Source organism: Xenopus laevis, chromosome 9_10S, assembly GCF_017654675.1.
Source record: "Xenopus laevis strain J_2021 chromosome 9_10S, Xenopus_laevis_v10.1, whole genome shotgun sequence".
NCBI classification, from domain to species: domain Eukaryota; kingdom Metazoa; phylum Chordata; class Amphibia; order Anura; family Pipidae; genus Xenopus; species Xenopus laevis.
Window position 1 is genome coordinate 37465528 of NC_054388.1, and position 20625 is coordinate 37486152.

Below are 20625 nucleotides of genomic sequence, written 5' to 3' on the forward strand. Positions count from 1 at the left end.
CAGGAAAACAAAGGGGAGCTGCCTGCTTGTCCCTGCAAACATAGATAGATTGCACTGGGACCGATAAAGATTTTTTAACCTGGCCGATCAATTTTCTGACAGATGGTTGAAAAAAAGATTAACCGCACGATAATTTCGAAGGATTGGTCGGACCTTGCTAAAATCGGTCATTCGGGAAGAAAAATCTTTGCGTCTATGGGGACCTTTACTCAGAGTTAGATAGCTGAAAAGCATGAAGTAGTGTTCTGGCTATTATGTTGCACATCCAGTCACTCCAGCCTTTATAGATTGCAATTTGGCTAACTAACTATATTAGAATTTTTTTTTATTTTGCACAGCCTATTTGTTTACCCAGTTTTTATTTTACACTGAATTGTTCCTTAAAAATACATCGAGTTGCATGAGGCCTAAGCAAAAATCAATTTCTCTAATGCAGAGTTTGTGCTCAATGTGCAAAGTAGCACTTATAGTGTGGAAAAAAACACGCGTCACATAGTTGCACGGATATTTACATCCAGAATCGGCATCAGTGTATCAGCTTCAACCCTTCACAAAAGTGTAAGAGATGGGGAGAGGGATATCAGAAAGGAGTATGGTTATAGAGAATAGAATCATGATGGGAAAAGAGTAATAAATAGGGAGAAGGGTATCAGAAAGGGGTATGGTTGTATAGAACAGAAGCATGATGGGAAAAGTATAATAGATGAGATTAACAATATAATAGATGGATATGGTTATAGAGAACAGAAGCATGATGGGAAAAGTGTAAGAGATGGGGGAGGAATATCTGAGATGCATTGTTATAGAGAACAGAAGCATGATGGGAAAAGAGTAATAAATGGGGAGAAGGGTATCAGAAAGGGACATGGTTGTATAGAACAGAAGCATGATGGGAAAAGTATAATAGATGAGATTAACAATATAATAGATGGATATGGTTATAGAGAACAGAAGCATGATGGGAAAAGAGTAATAAATGGGGAGAAGGGTATCAGAAAGGGACATGGTTGTATAGAACAGAAGCATGATGGGAAAAGTGTAAGAGATGGGGGAGGAATATCTGAGATGCATTGTTATAGAGAACAGAAGCATGATGGGAAAAGTGTTAGAGATGGGGAGAGTAGTATGGTTATAGAGAACAGAAGTATTATGGGGAGAAGTGTAAAAGAAAGGAAAACGGGGGAGCATGGCTGGATTGAACAGATGAACAGGGATGTTGGAAGTGAAAAGGAATGTGAGAGGTGGGGAGGGGTGGCTAGAGAAACAGAGGATGGGAGAGTGGAGAGAAGTGTGAGAGACTGAGAAAGGGAAATGTGGAGAGTTGGGGAGAGCATGGCAATAGAAAAGAAAGGGATTATGGGAGTAGAGAGAAGCAATGTGAGAGGTGAGGGAGAACTAGAGAGAAGGGATAGAGAGAATGTGGTGATGCTAGGAGATGGGGTAATGAATGAAGGAGAGAAAGGTGTTAGGAGAGTGGGGGAAGAGGTGGGAAAGAGAATCATACAGAGGAAAACAGAGAGAGAAAGAGAAACTGAGAGAAACAGAGAGAGACCACAGAACGGATGTTAGAGAGAAGGGGACTGAAAGATGCCCAACCCCCCATCCCTCTCCCTCCTCTCTCTCTCTCTCCCTCTCTGTCTTGTTGTTTCAAACAATAGACACAGTCTCCCTCCCTCTATCATACACACACACACACTCAGCAAGAGGCAGCACAGCTCATACAGGAGCTAAGCGGAGAGAATTAAAAAAAACACACACGCTCACACACACAAAACCAAACCGTTTTAATGCCCCTCCAGCCGCCGTGTGATGGACGTTAGGTTTTACCCTCCTGCCCCCACCAGCGTGGGCACCTTATCTGCAGACCCCACCTGCATCAGCCCACTGGACTTTTACCACTGCAACAAGGTACAGTCTTACTGCTCTATACTGCTGCTTCTTGTCCTGCTCTGGGACTGCTCTGACTCTTGTCATTTGGCTTTGGGAGGGAGTGGGTTAAGTCCTGGTTTTGGTGAGAAATTGGGGCTGGAGGGGGCAGAATGCACAAAGTTTGGGTTGAGCAGAATGTTTGGAAATGCTGTCTCAGAGGTACTGGTTTGCTGTCTGTATAACCCTTAATTAATGACCCTTTGGCAATATAACTGCCCCTATGCTTAGCCCCTTTGTCACACCATGGGGTTATCAGCTGTATGTGATTCTGCTTGCTGCTAGTCTGAACCTCAGCAATAGTAACCACGCTGGACCCTGTCATACTCACTCCTGATGTGCAGCGGCCGATTTGGTACTTTTGAGTGTCCATGCTGGGTGCTTAGAGTAGAAATACAATGACATGCCTAGTGGGTAAGTGGCGGAGATGACAGCAGCGTAGTGGTGCACTCACAACTCTGGAACCTCTTTCAGCACAGAACAGGTTAAAAAACAAAAAGGGTGCAAAGACAAAAAAAAAAACTCCTTTGGAATGACATGGCACCCCTACCCCCCTGTATAATTAATTAAGAGGGATGGCACCAAGTGTCCCTATGGGATACGGACACCTTGTAACTCATTCCTCAAATTGACTCTTCTATTGGCTTCAGTCTATAAACTGTCCTTCCCACTTCCATATCCCCCCAAAATAACATCTCTGATACACCAATCCCCCCTCCCCCCTCCTTCCAGCCCATTAAAAATAAATGATTATAGGATCACACCTCCATTTGCATGTGTATGGAAATGAACACTTTTTATTAACTCCTCTCATCCCAGCTCCAACTTAAGCAAAAACAAAAAACGACTAATTAAAGCGTCACTGCCAGCTGTGACAATAACGTATTTAATTGCACAAGGTGGTTTTTTTTACATTTCAATTTTTTTAAAAAAAATCCAGCAAATATGAATTTTGCAAAGCGAATAGGAAAACGCCAGCAGACATTTGCAGCGCTGGGTTCTTAGTTGAAAGTTGCACCGTCCCCTGGTAAGACGTGTGTGTGTGGCACTGGAGCTTACAGATCCTAGAGGTAACTGGAGGCTTCAGACCAAACCATGTTTCGGATATTAGAGAAGTATCTTAGGGTGAGTACTTACCTTTTTATTTTGTGTTTTGTCATTTGGAAAAAAAAACCTTTTTGTGCAAAGAGTGATTGAGAACACAGTATCCAGTGTTATTAGGGTGCATTGTAGATGGAGCAATACATCACTAAACCAGGGTTTCATAGACTGCTGGCTGGGTACTTGGTGTTGGATAGTGTTGTAGTTGCAGCCAACTGATTTATGCATGCCTGGGGGCTGCACAGTGTCGTATTGCCCCATAGCAGCAAGGGGTAAGTGACCTACTAACGTTCCTGACTTTGCTACGCATTATCATTGCACGGCTTTTGATTTTTACAGTGAACCCTGTAACATGTGAACACAGTATTAACAGTTTGTCTGCAAAAAGGAACGGCAATGGGGGACCCAATGCAGAATAAAGATCTGGACAAGTTAATATGCAATATAAATCTGGGGTTTCAGGGGTGCTTGGAAAACTCACCATTTTTTACAGCCCCGTCTTTGTTTTGTAATCTTTACATGGTAATAGTTTATTATTTTCAATGCTAACAGGAGGGAAGGGGAAAAAAAACTATTTCTGTAACGGTCAGGGAGTCGATCATTTTTTTAAAAAAAATTGTTGGCGACTATTTCTTTTTGTACGTGGTCTGATAGGAAAAGTTTGTTGAGAGAGAGATGGATAGTCACTTAAACAAGCATCTTAAGTTGTCCTGGAACAGAGCATGTAGATGCTTATGTGCAGATGCCACTTTTAGATTGTAAGCTCTGCTGAGCAAGCATGTATATCTGATATATACATTCGTTAATACGTATTATGCATAATAATAATCATAATACCTATAAAATGTTGTCCTTTGTATATAAATGCACAGCGGCTGCTGCTGATCTCTAGCCTTCTGGGAGTAGAGAGTGCTTTCAGGTAAGGCTAGTAATTAGATAGGCCGTATTGCTGTCGAGCCTTTGTTAATCACCATTCTTGCCATTGTCACTATTCATGGCAGAGCCCAGACACTGGAATATTTAGGAGTAAGGTGTTCAATGTTGACAGTGCGCAAGTCGGCCCACGTGAGTGAGAGCTTTGTATTCCTCAGGGACTGATGAGGAACTCTAGCAAGACTCAATTGTGGGACTTTGTTATTATACGCAGGCTGTTGCTAAATTAAACACAGTCTTACATGGGTCTGTCTGTTGGGATGAATTAAGATCCAATATGGACCCCAAACTAATTTAATTAATTTAGGGTTAGTGGAAAATATTATCTGTTTTTTGATAAAGAACATCGTTTGTTATGAATTTTGTGACTTAAATTGAGTCACAGGCCTGTGATTACCTGTCGCCACTCCTGCCTAAAAGAATGGAGAAGGGGGTCATTAAGCTGTGCCCCCGGGCTATAAAATGATGACATTATTTAGACACGAGGAGGGTGCGGGGTAGAAAGCTGTCAGTGTTTAGTCAGGTTTTTACTGAGCAATAACCATTTGAATAGCGTTCATATAGACTGAATAATATAGATAATGTTGGTCTATATTATATGTGTGCCACGTTATTTCTCCTTGACTATAATCTTATCAACTGTGCAGGTTTATATGGAAGTTTTCTTGTTTTTTTTCATTTTTAACAATAATTTTTCAGTACAATTGTCACATTTACAGATAGCATATATAACAACAGAGAAAGGGTCATTTCAGCATTTTATACATACGTATATATCCCCACAATGCAGTAGTACCCAATCTGAGCTATCCATTGCAATAATACTTGTATTTATACAAATCCTGAATTCAGAATTATATGGACCTTTATATACATATAGATGGGAGTTTAGTATTTCCTCTCTGTGTGTATGTATATATAATAGTGTAATATAATTAGTGTCGTAGCAGTGGCACAAAGCACTAGAGTTAAAGACAGGGCCCTTGGTAAATCAAGAAAGCTGCACCCCAAATCTGACTGTTCAGATATCCCAACTTGAAAGAAGAGGAGGGGGGTTCTCTCCATACCCTACGCTAAAGCACTTTCTTCCTATGTACACAACCCCGGATTTCGTATACCTACATGTAAACAGTATGTTGTATGATTGGTATAAACACTAGCTAATCTACCTATCTATCTATCTATCTATCTATCTATCTATCTCTCTCTCTCTCTCTCTCTCTCTCTCTCTCTCTCTCTCTCTCTCTCTCTCTCTCTCTCTCTCTCTCTCTCTCTCTCTCTCTCTCTCTCTCTCTCAATCAATCTATCTATCTATCTATCTCTCATCTATCTATTGTCCATCTATCATCTATTTATCATCTATCTATCTATATATCATCTGTCTGTCTGTCTATCTATATCGATCATCTATCTATCTATCTATCTATCTATCTATTATCTATCTATCTATCTATCTATCTATCTGTCTGTCTGTCTGTCTGTCTGTTTATCTATCTCTATCTATCATCTATATCTATCAATCTCTAACTATCATCTATCTATAATCTATCCATCATCTATCTATCTATCTATCTATCGATCTATCTATCTATCATCTATCTATCATCTATCATATATTTATCATCTATCTATGTATATATCATCTATCTATGTATATATCATCTATCTATCTATCTATCTATCTATCTATCTATCTATCTATCATCTATCTATAATCTATCTATCATCTATCAATCATCTATTTATCTATCATATATTTATCATCTATCTATCTATCTATCTATCTATCTATCTATCTATCTATCTATCTATCATCTATCTATCATCTATCATATATTTATCATCTATCTATGTATATATCATCTATCTATGTATATATCATCTATCTATCTATCTATCTATCTATCTATCTATCTATCTATCTATCTATCTATCTATCATCTATCTATAATCTATCTATCATCTATCAATCATCTATTTATCTATCATATATTTATCATCTATCTATCTATCTATCTATCTATCTATCTATCTATCTATCTATCTATCTATCTATCTATCTATCATCTATCTATCTATCTATTTATCTATCTATCTAATCTATCTATGGCACTATATAGCACTGATATGTAGCTAAGTGATACAATAAAAGGTATTACATTCATAGTTACCTTTGTACTCTGCAATTTGCCCGGTTCCTCGCCTTGTGCTTGTTACATGGGCCCCTTGCCCACAGCGAGGTACAGTTTCCCAGCAGTAATTTGAGCTAAGTCACTGGGCACATTAACTTGATGGCAGAAGATCGTTGACACCAGGGACTTAACTTAAGCACCCCTGTTGTATGTACAGTGCTTCACCTCTGCCAAGGGAAATGGAAAATCAAAATAAAGCCATTAGTACCACCTGTAAAAAGTGTAAAGGTTTCAGCACGTCACTGTGAGTTCACCGGCACTGCCGGCTATGTTAGAGGGTGACTAGTAGGGTTAAAGCCTGAAGCAGTGGTAGAACAGCAAACCAGCAGGAAGGTAAACAAAAATCTCATATTTTATAGAAAAGGAAGATATTTTTGAGCCCACTGGGGAGTGATTACATTTTCTAATACAAAGGCCTGGGAAATATAATGTGCTACTTAAATTAACTGAAAAAGAAAGATGTAATTTTTTCACTCTACTTTGCAGTAGAGGTTGCCAAGCTCAGACTTCTCCTTAAATCCTGCTGGGAGTTGTAGTTTAACATGGGACATCCCTGCTGTAAAGTAACACAGGTGGCTAAAAAAATATAAATTAAAATGCTGTAAATATAATTTTAAAAGACTCCTAGTTTTTCCCATCCCCACACAGCGACCCTGCAACTGTTTGGGGCCCTGGAGGAATAGGGGGCTAAGTAGGGAACTGACTGAAAAAATTGCATTGTATTCTAATAACAATTTCCATTTCCTAGGGGGGCCCTGAGAGAATTATTCTTTGAGGCCCAGTAACGTCCCGTTAACCCACTGTATTATAGGCATTGCACACAGCTATTTCACAGCAATGATTCCCCTGCCCCATAGATCTAATGGGGGGGCATAGAGAGTATAAGTGACTTGCCCACGCCACAGTATTGGAAGCCTGGAATCTGAATCCAGTAACTTGGAGATATCATTACTTTTATATTTGGGAAATAGTATAGGATAAAATATGTAAACCCTACTTACCTATAAACCAACATACTTATATGATATTTTGTAGCTGCTGAACATGCTGTGCCCACATGGTGGCACTGTGCTCCCCTCCCTGTATTTTGGTAGGTCAGGGATAAGATTCCGTTAAATTGGTTTGTGCATCGTATTAAAGAGAAAAATTAAATCTCGCATTCAGCGTTCATGTGCCCCCCCCTCTCCTTACACCCTATGGTTTAACAAGAAAATATCAAATGTCTCGCCGTGAGAGCGCTTCAAGCACTGACATGGTTTGGGGCTTTAGAAGCAACTGTTGCAGAGCAAGCTGTCTGAGATGAGTTAATTGGTTAATTAAGTGTTTATTGGAGGCACTGGGAAACAAAGGCTTATGGTTAGTAATCTTGCTTTAATCCGGGTTCCCTGCTGATGGGAATCACTGGAACTGTTTGGGCACAGGAGGAAATGGAGTGGACAGGTTGCACAACACAAGGAGCTCAAGCTGCACAAGGGATGTAGTCAATCTAATTGCCCTGTGGCATCTAAGGAGTTTGTACATGAGGCATCTTGTGGTTAAGGTTAATGTTTTGTATTACAGCCTAAAGAGATCATCTAAAAGATTACATGTTGTAGCTCCCAGGATAGTCTTCAAAGTCCCCTCTCCCTTCTATACCACAGCTACAGACCCTTCCCAGAGACTATTATCCCACTGCTACTATAGACACCATCTCTCCCTACTATACCTGCTATCCCACAGCCACAGTCACTTCCCAGAGACTATTATCCTGCTGTTACTATAGGCACCATCTCTCCCTACTATACCTGCTATCCCACAGTCACACTCCCTTCCCGGAGACTATTATCCCACTGTTACTATAGGCACCATCTCTCCCTACTATACCTGCTATCCCACAGTCACACTCCCTTCCCAGAGACTATTATCCCCACTGTTACTATAGGCACCATCTCTCCCTACTATACCTGCTATCCCACAGTCACACTCCCTCCCAGAGACTATTATCCCACTGTTACTATAGGCACCACCTCACCCTACTATACCTGCTATCCCACAGTCACACTCCCTTCCCAGAGACTATTATCCCACTGTTACTATAGGCACCATCTCTCCCTACTATACCTGCTATCCCACAGTCACACTCCCTTCCCAGAGACTATTATCCCACTGTTACTATAGGCACCATCTCTCCCTACTATACCTGCTATCCCACAGTCACACTCCCTCCCAGAGACTAATATCCCCACTGTTACTATAGGCACCATCTCTCCCTACTATACCTTCTATAGGCACTTTCCATAGTGTGGAATGCCTAGTACCAGTATGGGTACAATTTCACCCCAGTGAGAGTAGTTTAGGGGCCCCTGACAGACACAGTGCCCATTAATAATGGCTAAAACTCAGAAATTAGAAAGTGACAAATGAAGGGTATGCAGCTGGAACTTTAAATGCAGAGCGGGACGGCTGGTTAGTGGATAGACAAATGTATTACAATGTATTACAATCATATAAACTTGAGAATAAACAGAACAAATCACACTCATTACTGTAATTTTCCATTGTTTATTTTGTTTGTATGTGTAGGATTTATGATCAATGCTGGTGACTTAGAAATACCTAAGGTTACAATCAGAATGTAAAATACAGGATTGTGCCCAAGTTCAGTTACATGCATTTCCCTGTATATACACCGACTTTAGCTGTATATTTCCATATCCCATGTAAGCCTTTAGACATTTGTGATTCAAGCTCTCTCTTGAGATTCAACATCTGGTCCATGTCCGACTTAGATTACAGACAGTGCTGAATTTACGATGTTGGCCTAGGTTGGGCCCCCAACTATATATATATATATATATATATATATATATATATATATATATATATATATATATATATATATATATATATATATATATAATGTTTAGATAGGGACCCGCACTCCAATGTTTCCGTGAAAAAAGGTTTTTATTTTAACTTGTGCATCCAACGTTTCGGCCCATGTTTGGGCCTTTATCAAGGTCCAAACATGATCCTTGATAAAGGCCCAAACATGGGCCGAAACGTTGGATGCACAAGTTAAAATAAAACCTTTTTTCACGGAAACATTGGAGTGCGGGTCCCTATCTAAACATTGTATGCTAAAGCTTTGGCCCAGCACCCACAGTGACTTCAAGACTGGATCAGAGTGCGAGCGTTTGCTGATATATATATATATATATATATATACAGAAAAAGAAGCTCGCACTCGCAGGTCTTATTATTATATATATATATATATATAAAATTTGGCCCTGGTTCCAGACAGATAAACATGTTACTATCTTATAATTACCACCATATTAAGTACATCAAATAAGTGTTCCTTTCAGATTTCCCTGTAATTTTATGTTGAGCTTCCAGTAGTATCTAGTGGGGACCTTCTTCCCAAAACTTATCTTAGGTGGTCTTCAAACTGGGCCCCCCTAGAGGGGATAGCCCCAACATTTGGGCACCATTCAAATAATCATTGGAAATCCTTTGTTTATATTGACTCTTGACTATTGACCTGTCATTTCTGTCTTATACTTGCAAAAGTCTCTTTAAAAGCAAAAGTCCTGTCTTGATTGCAGTTTGTTGGCTTCCAGCTCCGCTCTGTTCAGCCGAATTGTCACTGTTTATAAAACTCAGCCCTGCATGGGTCAATGATTCAGTGAGTTTAGCGAATATATTGCCATGAATTGGGGAAGAAATCCCTACAAAGAGAATGTAGGCATATCTGGAATTAAATTATGCATTCTAATTATGATGATGGTGAGTGATTTCATTTACATGAGTATAAGGCATTCAGTTTTGGTGCCAGTGCCACTGACATTCATTATTAATATCTGTACTCTGGGCAAGTGCTGTACTATAGTATAGTATTATATAGCTATTCACTGCCCCTACTCAACAAGGATTGTGAGAGAATGCCCAAAAATACCCTCACTTGATAGCCTTATATTTACCATTAACCATCTACATCAGTGGTCTTCTTCTGACTTATATGATCAAGCCGAACAAACAGACACATGAAAAAAACTGATCTATCGAAAACATACACAAAAATATCTATGGCATAAAACGTGTTCACAACAAATCTTGCTCTAACCGATTATCAACATGGGCTTCCAAGAGCAGCTGGTACAGAAAGGGGCATTCTGGTCATATATGTCCATCAGACTGGACATCCTTGTCAATGCTCTGAGCCTCTAGGGTTTACATCTTTGATAGGTGGCCATTCTGGACAGGGGGCCATAGCAGGTGGCATTGTGGGCAGGTCAATGGTGCTTAGGGATGGAGTGGGTAATTTTTAGTGTCAGGGGTGGGACTATGACACAGTGGTTGTGACTCATTGAATTGCTCAGCAATCAGGGCTTTATGAAAATCTGTATAGCCTCTGCAAAACCAGACTGTCCGATTCAAAACTGGACAGGTGCAATCCTAGAGCCCTCTAGTAATGCTAGTAATGCCAGTCCCAGGGACCACTGATGTATATTGATAACTGTGAGCAAGAATGGAGTCTGGATTCAAATCAGTATCTCTCATTTCAAGTACACAGAGGCCCCAACCATGGCATGAGCATCGGAATCCACTGTCTATGGGGTATGTGACCTCCCCTAGAATTTCTCCCCCTCATTCTGGAAATTGATGAGGTGGGCAGGGAGCAAGGGATTAAAGAAAAGGTTTCACACAGAGCTCAAATGTACCCCCAGACCCTCTGTCTAAAATCACCTTCCAACCTGCTTGGCTTATGTCATCCTACAGTAGCCCCTCTAGCATTTGCCAGAATCCATATATGCCCATTAGTGATGTGAGGCTGGGCTGACACCCGCAGGATCTTCGTGGGTTTGGGCCAACTTTCACACGCGATTATCGTGTTGTGAGTTCGGCTTGAGCTCTTATTTCCGGATTGAGCTCTTTTTAATTGATTTGTGCCTGCGTGGCCCCACCCCTTCTTTGACATCATAGCGGGGCGGGCACCGGTCTATAAATTCAGAGGAGCTCCGGGTTAGGGTTGGGCGCGAGTGGTGGAGCGGCGGGTTAGGTTTGTGTGCGGATCAACTTGTTGTCGACATCAGTACTGCCCATATCAGAAGCTGGGAAGCCAAATATTTTTGACACTGAACCAGCCAGTTTTGGTAAAACTGCCTGGGATATCAGTAGTGATATACTTGGGGGCCTCCCTAACTTCTGGTCCTGCTGCTGCCTAAAGCAGAAGACTATATACAAGAAGGGGAATGGCCAATGCTTTCTACAAAAAAAGTTATGATTCAGATAGTAAAAATACTCCTAGTAACATTAAACCAAATAAATAGCATACTATTGAATATATTGCACATTCACATAAAAATACAAAGACCAACACTTTATGAGGCACACACGTACACTTGTTAGCTGGAAGGCAGACTACCATGCAATAAAGAATCTAGGTCAGTCAAATCTCTACCTCTGTGAGGATGACCACCTCCCCAACCACTAATGATTCATACACACGCTAACAAAATAATGCATTATTTATTATATGCAGAACTGCCACTGCGCACAGTCTATGCCAGAGACAACTCGTGGTTAGGTCCGGCCTTAAAGCAATAGTAAACTTTAACAACAGAGCAGCATAAAAAATAAATAAATAAATATATATATATATATATATATATATACCTGAACGAACAGGAACGCACGACCATGAATGCTGCAAGGGCCGGGTGCCAGTCTGTAAACACATACAAAATCCCTCCAATGACGGCACTCCAGAATCAGTCACGCTTGAGTCAGTAGATAAAGATCATAAAGGTTTATTAGGGTGGACCAACGTTTCGATACCACACAGGTATCTTCGTCGAAACGTTGGTCCACCCTAATAAACCTTTATGATCTTTATCTACTGACTCAAGCGTGACTGATTCTGGAGTGCCGTCATTGGAGGGATTTTATATATATATATATATATATATATATATTTATATATATATATATATATATATATATATATATATATATATATATATATATATATATATATATATATAAGTTAGTGCTATTAAATGGTATGTAAGCATTGGCGTTTTACTGTAATATAAAATGTAATGAAGTTAGGTTGAAAAACACACACGTCTATCAAGTTCAAGGCAAAAAAAAAAAAAACCCTCTGAAGCCTCTCCAAGCCTCTCAGAGGGGGAAAAAAATCCCTCCTGGCTCCAAGATGGCAATCGGATAAATCCATGGATGAACTTGTACTATGAGCTATCTTCCATAATACTGAATTCTCTCCCTTGCTAAAAAGCCATCCAACCCCTTCTTAAAGCTATCTAATGTATTAGCCTTTACAACCGATTCAGGGAGTGCATTCAATATCTAAAAAGAAATCCATCCAAAGTTTTAGCCAGAACCTTCTTTCTTCTAATTTTAATTGGTGCCCAAGTGTCAGCAGGAAGGACCTACTGGTAAATAAACTATTCGAGAGATTATTATATGATACCTTATACTGTATATTTATACATAGTTATAACCCCTCAAGCACCTCTTCTCCAGCGTGAAGAACCTTGGCCAGTCTTTCCTCATAGCTGAGATTTTCCATACCTTTTACCATCTTAATTGCCCTTCTCTGCACCCTCTCTAATTCAGTAATGTCCTGTTTGAGCACTGCAAACCAAAACTGTAAGTCATATTCTAGATGGGGCCTTACCAGTGCTCTATACAGTGGAAGAATAACCCTCTCCTCCTGTAAATCTATGCCCCTTTTAATAAAGCTCAAGACCTTATTTACCTGTGATGCTGCTGACTGGCTTTGCTTGCTACAGCCAAGTTTATTATCTACAAGGACTCCAAGGTCCTTTTCCATAATGGATTTGCCTAGTGCAGTCCCATTAAGGGTATAAGTGGCTTGTATATTTTTGCATCCCAGGTGCATGACTTTACATTTATTAACATTAGGTGCCCAGATTGCAAGTTTGTCAAGATCCTGTTGTAAGGATGCCGCATCTTGAAAGGAATTAATTGGGTTTAATAGTTTTGTGTCATCTGCAAACACTGATACATTACTTACAATACTTCTTAGTCATTAATGAACAAGTTAAATAAAAATGGACCCAATACTGAGCCCTGGGGGACCCCACTAAGAACCTTACTCCAAGTAGAGAATGTCCCATTAACAACCACCCTCTGTACCTGATCCTGTAGCCAGTTTCCTATCCATGTGCAAACGTCCTCATTAAGCCCAACAGACCTTAATTTAGAAAGCAGTCGTTTGTGGGGCACAGTATCAAACGCTTTGGCAAAATCCAAATAGATCACATCTACTGCCCCCCCACTGTCCTGAATCTTACTTACCTCATCATAAAAAGCAATCAAATTTGTCTGGCATGCCCTATCCTTCATAAAGCCATGCTGATTGCTGCTCATACTGCCATTTACTAGGACAAAATTTTAAATGTGGTCCCTTAACAATCCTTTAAATAATTTGCCCATTATGGATGTCAAATTTACAGGCCTATAATTGCCAGGCTGAGATCGTAACCCCTTTTTAAATATAGAAATTATATCAGCTTTCCTCCAATCCATAGGTACCAGATAAAAGAGAGTCAGATGAGAAAATCAGAAACAGAAGCCAGTCTAAAACTGAACTAAGCCTAAGGGTGTAATTCATCTGACCGTGGCGCCTTGTTCACATTAATTTTTAGTAAAGCTTTATGAACCATATCCTGACTAGTTTGAGGTGAGCCAACAGTGCCGCTATGAGGTGCTTCTTGAAACTCCTCTATTGTATACACTGAAGAAAAGAACTGATTAAGCACATTTGCCTTTTCTGTATCTGTTACAACCATACTGGTACCATTATTTAAAGGAGCAACACTCTCAACCCACATTTATTTACTATAAATATTCTTTAAAAACTTTTATCTAGTAACCCATAGCAACTAATCAGCTGGTAGCATGTGTTACTATATCCAAGCAGATTTTGTACCTTTTACTCCATTACTCTTTCAATTTTGTGCATCTACTTAGCCAGCCTAACTGGTGTTTTGCACCCATGGTTCCTTAACTAAACCACCACTAGTTGAGTGTTTTGTGCTGCAGTACAACCATATTGTTTTGATCAGAAAATCTCCCATTGGTTCTAATACCTCCCTGAATGACAGGAGCAACGGCGGCTAAATAAAGCTCTCACTTGAAAGAAAAAGCTGCAATAACTTCTCATTAATCTCTTTTCTTTCTCTGCCGGAAATAAAATCCCCAATTCTTGGCGGTTTACAAGCTCACAAGTACAGTTTACAAGGTTTAAATATCTCACCAGGGAAAAACAAAACCATAGAAAAGATACTTTGGGAGAAATAAGCCACGAATTTAGCAGCCACGGGAGGAATCAGAGTTACTCGGCACAGGCGCTCGCCACTCTGTTTCCTTCTTTAACTTCCATTGCTTTTTTTAGGTCTCTTTTTGCTTCTGCCTTTTTTTTCTTGCCCATTGTTGAATCCTCTTACTTGCACGCAGGGCCCCCGAGACATCTTCACCTTTACTCTATTCTTTCTTCTTCATACTTTTTTTATTCTTAAACATTTTTCTTTACTTAAAGGAGAACTTTCGTGAAAATAAAAATTTAGCTTCAGCATACTGAAATAAGAAACTTTCTAAATACAATCAATTAAAAATTTGGTACCCTTTCTTTAATAATCAAGTGTATCTTCACTATCCCTCTCTCAGCATCTGTTTCTCCTCATTCCGTCTTCATTCAGGAGTTGGGTGTCAGAATTATCCAATAAATATTATTTTGGCTAGAATTTGTATTACAGCTCACTCTATTAAAATCAACAGAAATACTGTCTCTCTACATGCAGAATGTGTGCAAAAAGGCAGTTACAGTATTTTTTTTAGATTTTGTTTGTACTGGAATCAGTTATTTGGGTGAGCTCTAATACATCTGCTAGGAAAGGGAGCCCCCCTATAAGATATATTGGATGATTCATCTGACACCCAACTGCTGCATGAAGACAGAATGAAGAGAAACAGATGCTGAGAGAGGAATAATGAAGATAAACTTGATTATTTCAGAAAAAATGCAGATTTTTAATTGATTGTATTAAGAAAGTTTCTTCCTTCAGTATGATATAATTTATTTAAAAATTTTATTTTTGCAATAGTTCCCCTTTAAACATATCTTGTTCTTCCATCTGATTTCTATTGTAAAACACTCCCTATACATTCAGTAAAGAGACTTTGGGGCACACCCACCTTGGCTCAGGGACCAGATGCATTCTGTATCTTATGTTAGATGAAAGAAATCCTTACACCTTGCATAAAAAAATTCTGCAGAGCACAGTGTTGGTGGGTGCAGGCCTGTCCTGTCCTTAGCCCCCCGGCCCTAATGTATTGTATTGATGTGCGGGACAAGAAAAAACTCGACCTGGACCCGCGTGCCTGGCAAATCCGGCACTGCAAACCCGCAGGTCCCTTGGGTACATCACTATACTGTACCACCAGCACAGACACCCATAGCAGCATGTGTCAGCCATCACTCCTAACTTGTCTATCTGAATGATGTGCAGGAGGGTAGATGTCTATATGCCTCAGGTTCATATGAGGGGAATCAACTCAACAGCCACCTTGTCAATCTTTGCGATTGGTGCAGAGAGACCAACAAATCATGTGAGACTTTCTGGGATATCTGGAGAGGTAAAGTCCTACTTGCCATGTCACCATTAGACCACCCTAAAACATACCTATCCATTAGTGATGTGTTCGCCTGCACACCCTGGCCCTCCTTGATAGCTGCTGCTAGGTGCTCAGTCCTTAGGGGATATGGCTCTCCCCACGAGAATAGGATTCTCCAAACAAAGTACTGGCACACAATAGCGTTGCAAAGGGGTATAACCCCTACGTGTTTATTGAGTCAATAAACAAGTAGGGGTTATACCCCTTTGCAGCGCTATTGTGTGCCAGTACTTCGTTTGGAGAATTCTTCCTCTGGCAGCCTCTATTTATAGGTGCTTTAAATAGAGGCGATTTGTCAGATCAGGTTGGGAGCGGGCAGGTTAGAGTCGGTGCAGGTTGACTTTTTGATGACCTGAACATCACTATTACCTGTACAGTTAGCATCTGAGAATCTATTTGCTGCAACCAGAACATTTATACCCAAGATACATAAACCACTCAACAGCCAATAATACACAGGCATAGATATATAACTCAGCAATACTTTCTCTTGCACGCGTGATGATGTTGCCTTGACTAACCCAACACTCTGATGCAACACTGTTATTTCACAGCACAAGAAACAGCCACTGACACTTGAGCATTCAAAGGAGCGATATTTATCTTCAGGATGAATACCGACTGCTTGCTCCAGTGGTCTGTACCATGCGCCCACTACATCAATATTCCTCTATAACGGAGAGTCCACGAAATACGCACAGCTCTTTCACTCTCTCTATCTTTTCTAGCTGTATTCTAGTGACAGAAGGTTCCAGTGTAAATCAATCAGTCTATCCTATGTCCCATCTACAGTATCTATCTCTCTATCTATATCTTGCTAATAGGCACTTATTCCTGATTATTCCACAATACCCGTGCTGAATTACCATGTTCATTTTACAAAATTAGGCAGGTTATAAAAGTTCGAACACATTTCTGTGATTTTTATGTGTTATTACAGTTTTGCTAATGAAGGTGAATTGCCCTTTAAGAGACTTCATAGATCAATGAATAAAGCTTACCCTGGAGAACCTTCAAACAATAGTTTTGTTTATTTCAATATACACAACATGTTTCGAGTCCAAGGACTCTTCATCAGGTGCTTATAAGCACCTGATGAAGAGTCCTTGGACTCGAAACATGTTGTGTATATTGAAATAAACAAAACTATTGTTTGAAGGTTCTCCAGGGTAAGCTTTATTCATTGATCTATGAGATTTCCTGACTTGGCGGAGTCAGGCACCCTGTCTGAGAGCTGATACTGATTGATACAAACGCTGCAAGGATATCACCTAAAGCATTGTGACCCCTTTAAGAGACTTGCTTATCTTAAATTGTTACAGTTGTTTCTTTGCTTATCTTAAATTGTTACAAAAGCATCTGTTTGCACATGGCACATATTCTGGGCTCTCTGCCAAAAGCCAATTACGTTAGAAACTTTGTATCTTTTTCTGACTGTTCAGTGCAGGAGATCAAAGAGAAAGTCGGGACATTTCAGTAACTTTCCAACTGCAGTTTGAGCTGTCAAAACCGGGACTGTCCCGAGAAAAATAAGACAGTTGGGAGGTATGCAGCAGGGAGGTGCAGTTAATCCACAGGCCAGTTGACTTTTATGACCTCATACTTCCCATCAACGGCACTAACTTCATGGCTTTTATATGATCTCAACTCCACAATAATACTATACTCTATAATTAAGGGTAATTTATGGTGCACGCAGTGTGCCAAGTGCTATTTTGGAGACAAATCGTCATGCAGATCCCCCCCCCCATTCGAGCATTGTTGCGGCTGAATGGGGAGTTGCGGCTGCTGTGTCAAAACAAATGGAATTGTGCTTGTGTTTTGTCGAGGATGGAATGGTGTCACTTTCAGCTTTTACTGTTTAAATCCAATTGTATATCATTATTATTGATTATTGATGCAATTGATGCAATACCCTGAGCAAACCCTGGGATATTCTCATGTTCAAGCATTCTCATTGGAATGAGGGGGTGGGGACTACTCAGGGGACCCCACACTTGAACCTGTGTTCATAAATGAGCCCTGATATTTTACTAATTGGAGAGTTCTGATCTAGAGAGCCCATTCTCCTTGCATGTACCCATCCATCTCTGGAAGAAGTGGTTTCTTCAAAAGCTGGGTCCTCCTAAGCCTTCCATGATGTCTACCAAGGAAGCTCAAACCACATGCCACTGTAGCCCATAAATTATATCCAAGCGGTGAACATGAGACAACTCAGGAAGTTCCCTTACAGGCTGATAAAAGGTGATATTTAAGAGGGCTATTTAGGACAGCGGCAGCTTCTACAGCAAAAGAGAGAAAGAGGAAACCTGCAGTGGGAGACCACAAAGCAAATCACGTGTCCAATACCTATAAATATCAATTGTAAATAACTAACCGGGGCAGGAAGCTTGATGGGGTCTCTGCAAGCAAGTGTTTTGCAGAGAGTATCTCAGCAGATATTGCAAGTAGGTGAATGTGTTGTGTTGTGAGGGACACAGAGGCCTTAAAGGGGCACTGTATACTATTATTCCTTTCACTTTATTTTCTTATAAATGCTCAATTAGACAAGCAGGCATAATCTATACTGCACGGAGAGCCTTATATATATCTGTATATCTGTGTTTATGCATCAGTGGGAGCAGCCATGATTGCTCTGATGCGGTAACTCCATTAATGATTTGTAAAATAGTGCCACCCAGTGGCCAAATACAAATGCTGTGTCACCCAGTGGCCAAATACAAATGGGGCTAGCCTCTCTATCAGCTCTGAAAATAGGTTGGAAAAGCTTTAGGTGGCTTTCTAAATTCATAATGGGAAATATACTGTCATTTACAAGCTGTTGTAATAAATGTATGTACAATTAAAGAGCATCTAAACTAGGAATGCACCTAATCCAGGATTCAGTTCGGGATTCGGCCAGGATTCGGCCTTTTTCAGCAGGATTCGGCCGAATCCTTCTGCCTGTCCGAACCGAATCCGGATCCTAATTTGCATATGTAAATTAGGGGCGGGCTGGGAAATCATGTGACTTTTCATTGCAAACGAAGAGTTTTTCCCACTTTTTCCTTTCCTGCCCCTAATTTGCAAGTGCAAATTAGGATTCAGATTCGGTTCGGTATTTGGCCGAATCTTTCACCAAGGATTCGGCCGAATCCTTCTGCCTGTCCGAACCGAATCCGGATCCTAATTTGCATATGTAAATTAGGGGCGGGCTGGGAAATCATGTGACTTTTCATTGCAAACGAAGAGTTTTTCCTTTCCTGCCCCTAATTTGCAAGTGCAAATTAGGATTCAGATTCGGTTCGGTATTTGGCCGAATCTTTCACCAAGGATTAGGGGATTCGGCCGAATCCCAAATAGTGGATTTGGTTTGGTGCATCCCTAATCTAAACCGAAATGAATGAATACACTCCTCTAAACACTATTGCAGTTTACATGAAAGTTACATTTTTTTGTGATTTCTGATATATCAGTGGTTTTACATTTCTAATACCAGATTTGCAGCACAATAACTCTCTTTAAGTGTCAACAACCCTGGGGTTAACTAATCACATAGGTTCTGCATGGTTGGATAGAGTCTCTGGGTCTCTGGCTCCAAAAGAGACCTATTTCCCTGGAAGCCTCAAGTCAGCAGTCTAAAACTACACACATCTACTAGACCACAAAAAATAGGCAGTTTAGATCAGTTTACTTTTTGGGTTTAAATCCCAACGGTCTGCATGAAGAACTAAATAACATCTGCAGTGATAAGTAAATGCACAGTGATTTGTGTACTGACACTGGTGCCATTTCAATTGTAATACCAAAAAACTTGAAAGGGGAAGTTTACCTTTTCATTAACTTTGATTATATAACATGCAGATTTAGTAAATGGTTATCTTAAGTTACTCTGTCAGCCTTCCTATTCTGTCTATTTCCAGTTTTCATAAGAATATGTGGGGGTCGCAAACCTCGGCTCCCTGGTTGTTAGGATAATGAACCCCTAGCAGCCAAGAGCTGCAGAAGAAGCTTAGAATGATTGCATTTTTGATTGGCTTCCCCTTTAAATCTTTTGTAGTGTGTATAGAGGCAATAGCCCTGCAGTTATTTAAGGGATTATTTATTTACTGAGCCAGAAGGTGCTGTGTTTAAGGCGTGCGTGTTATTGTGAGATGTTACAAATTGCATGTTTAACTCGCTAAGAAGATAATTTGAGGAGGACAATTAAGCTAGAAATTAGAATTCCCTTCAGCCCTGCTGAGTTTTGCTGTGCCATTTCCTACAGCGGGAACACTGGTTTAACACAATTATCGCACTCATTTTCATGTGACTGATCAATATTGTGACACAAAGGTCTCACTCATACAGGTGACTCTGACACAGCGGTTTTTATACTGAGACTGAGTATTACCAACCAATTACTGCTGAGTGCTTCCATAGAGGGAGCAGGTGTTCTCTATATTCCACGCTTGTTGGACAGATATAATACAATACTGATGTCATTCAAAAAAGTTAATGGACTATGAGGGGCCACATACAGTTGTAGGAAATGGCAGAACAGTATAAAACCTATCTAAGTGATATCTGATTGTGTTTACTAAACATGGAACTAGGAGTAGTAGACTTGGTGGCAGCCATAATGGGAAAAGGGGGTGGGACATACTTGTACAAAATGTTTCTTTTATGTATATTTCAATGAACTATAAATAACAGCTCCTTATTTCTCCTCTCCTTTTATGTGTGAGTTGGTCTGTGTCCAGGTCAGGACAGAAATTCACAACAGGACCTGGCAATTCAAGTACGC

General features: G+C 40.2%; 1 protein-coding gene across 3 annotated transcripts in view; it reads left to right on the plus strand.

Moving 5' to 3' along the window:
• Positions 1–1457: 1457 nt before the first annotated feature.
• Positions 1458–20625, plus strand: part of tox2.S (TOX high mobility group box family member 2 S homeolog) — a 74456-nt gene continuing 55288 nt past the window's right edge. The window contains exon 1 of one of the 3 annotated variants that reach the window (XM_018238457.2): positions 1458–1908. In XM_018238457.2, the coding sequence (XP_018093946.1) occupies positions 1810–1908 (99 nt within the window). In that variant the 5' untranslated portion in view covers positions 1458–1809. Of the gene's footprint in view, positions 1909–2784; positions 3052–20625 lie in introns of those variants that run through there. The other 2 variants (XM_018238456.2, XM_041578262.1) reach the window with 2 other exon arrangements.